This window comes from Alosa pseudoharengus, unplaced genomic scaffold, assembly GCF_046254945.1.
Source record: "Alosa pseudoharengus isolate Yale_2024_CS ecotype anadromous, Long Island Sound unplaced genomic scaffold, YU_APseudo_1.1 YU_APseudo_1.1_scf_2, whole genome shotgun sequence".
NCBI lineage: Eukaryota > Metazoa > Chordata > Actinopteri > Clupeiformes > Clupeidae > Alosa > Alosa pseudoharengus.
In genome coordinates this window covers 51,618,204-51,620,703 of record NW_027468663.1, presented here as the reverse complement: position 1 = coordinate 51,620,703, position 2,500 = coordinate 51,618,204, and the positions used below count along the sequence as shown (strand labels likewise).

At 46.5% G+C, this 2,500-nt stretch overlaps 1 protein-coding gene across 1 annotated transcript in view; it reads right to left on the bottom strand.

Annotated features, from left to right (window-relative positions):
* The window catches only part of prss12 (serine protease 12), a 31,445-nt gene that overhangs the window by 22,138 nt on the left and 6,807 nt on the right, over positions 1-2,500 (bottom strand). The window contains exons 6-7 of the mRNA XM_076295463.1: positions 2,170-2,311; positions 1,685-1,881 (exon numbers count right to left, since the gene is read on the bottom strand). Coding sequence (XP_076151578.1) covers positions 1,685-1,881; positions 2,170-2,311 — 339 coding nt within the window. The remainder of the gene's footprint in view (positions 1-1,684; positions 1,882-2,169; positions 2,312-2,500) is intronic.

Here is a 2,500-nt window from a genome sequence, read left to right as displayed (position 1 = left end):
AACGCCCCTTAGCAGTTGTAAAATCTGTGTAACCTAGGGTTTCTCAGGGCTTATTGCTTAAAGGAAAATTCCGGTATTTAGCACTATGAGTCCCTTTACTGGTTTGTTTTGTATGAACTAGAGTGGTGGACACCGACATTTTGATGATTGGTCCTGTCTCGACTTTTCTGACCCTTTTTGAATCGCCTTTGACTAGTCAGAGTGGCTGCCTACAGGCATGCTCAAACATGTCCTAAAACAACGTTTTAACGTTCGTTTTCAAAACTGTGCAACTCACCGAGTGGTTAGTGCTAAATACCGGAATTGTCCTTTAAATAAGCAAGCTAACTACCCACTGCTATCACTGTCAGTAACCAAAGAAACAAACAAAAGTATTTTAAAACTTTTTATTTTAAACTTCTAAAGCTATAAATGGATGACTATCTATAAACATAATGCATACATGGAGGGGCAGCTAGGGGATAAGCAGGAATAAGCCCTTGAGGTGTCCTGATATGGTATTAGTGGACTTGGTGAGGAAACTCCACTCTGCTTTGCGTTCATTTCCTATATCAGGGCACGTGTCCCTTACTTGCTTCAAGGTATTGTGTACTACACAGGTTTTACAGTAAGTACAGTGATGGTCTGTTTCATTTGTCTCATGAAATGTGTAAAAATGCATTTTTCACAAGTGATTCCAAAAGAGACAGCAAGAGAGAGAGAGAGAGAGAGAGAGAGAGAGAGAAAGAAAGAAAGCTCTCTACAAACATAACAGATTAGGTTTGCAAGGCTTGGTCATAGCATATGTGTCATGTAGTTCTTACAGCAGCATTAGTCATCTTTGGATATGGCCCACATTCCTGCCACAGGAGTGCTCAGGATCACATCAGCACTGCAGGTGTACAGGCCATTAGGATTACAGTTTTCATCTACACACATGTGTGCTATTCACCCCAGGTGCATACTGCACACACAACAGGTGCTGTGTGTGTGTGTGTGTGTGTGTGTGTGTGTGTGTGTGTGTGTGTGTGTGGAGATAGTAGACTAGTCTTAAAGACTAAAACATTCAACACAGGTGCACCAACATTGCCATAGCAACACACACACACTTTACAGAATCAAAAACACAAAGCAGACAGGCACTTTATGGATGTTACAGTAATAGAGCTAGACATACAGTACACACAAACACAGGCATGTGCACAGACAACACTTGGATGGGTCTCAGGAATATGCCCAATGTAGCGTGTGTGTGTGTGCGTATGCCCATGTAGCGTGTGTGTGTACAGTATATGCCCATGTAGCGTGTGTGTGTACAGTATATGCCCAATGTAGCGTGTGTGTGTGTGTATATGCCCATGTAGCGTATGTGTGTGTGTGCAGAGGCGTGTGTGTGTGTGTGAGTGAGCAGAGGCGTGTGTGTGTGTGTGTAAGTGTGCAGAGGCGTGTGTGTGTGTGTGCAGAGGCGTGTGTGTGTGTGTGCAGAGGTGTGTGCGTGTGTGTGAGTGTGCAGAGGCGCGTGTGTGTGTGTGTATTTGCCCATGTAGTGTGTGTGTGTGTGTGCAAAGGCGTGTGCGTGTGTGTGTGTGTGCAGAGGCGGCGTGTGTGTGTGTGTGCAGAGGCGTGTGTGTGTGTGTGTGCAGAGGCGTGTGTGTGTGTGTGTGTGCAGAGGCGTGTGTGTGTGTGTGTGTGTGAGTGTGCTTACTGGTGGGCACTCCGGGTCCTGTGCGCTCTGGGTTACAGCTGATGGCCACGTCCTCGGTGTGCGTGCAGTCGTGTCTGAGCCACTCCCTCTTGGTGCAGTGACCCAGGGCCGGCTCCTTCCCTGAGCAGCTCACGTCGTCCAGCAGAATGACTCCTGCAGACGCACCGAACCTCGCCGGCGACACGCTCTCTCCAGACCTGTCCAACGCATCAGCAATATCAAACACTCAAATAATCAACAGCAAATAGTTCAAATAATCAATAACATGCTGTCATTTGAGATGAGTGATCAGTTCCTGATCAATACCACATGCTGAAATTAAATTCAAACATATCCAAATGTTGCATGAATTTCGCTGTTAAAACACTGACAACCAATTCGATACCAGAACAAATTATTCATTAGTGTGTATGTGTATGTACTGTGTGTGTGTGTGTGTGTGTGTGTGTGTTTGTGTGTGTGTGTGTGTGTGTGTGTGTGTGTACCTGTAGCCTAGTTGCCTGCAGACCACCTGTGAGTTTGTGTCAGTCCAGCCGTCATCACAAACCGTGCCCCACTTGCCCCCATAATGCACCTCCAGCCGGCCCTCGAAGCCTCCCACACCTCCCACCAGACGCACTGAGCCATCTGCGGGGAAAGACAGAGAGAGAGAAGAGAGAAAGAGAGAGGGAGAGAGAGAGAGAGAGAGAGAGAGAGAGGTACTCTAAGGTATCATCTTAAAATCAAAACATGGCACTGAGTCTGAGTATTCATGTTCCTTAATGGTCCATAGTGGAAGAAATGGAAAAGCCCTCCTCTCAGGAGGACATTCAGACA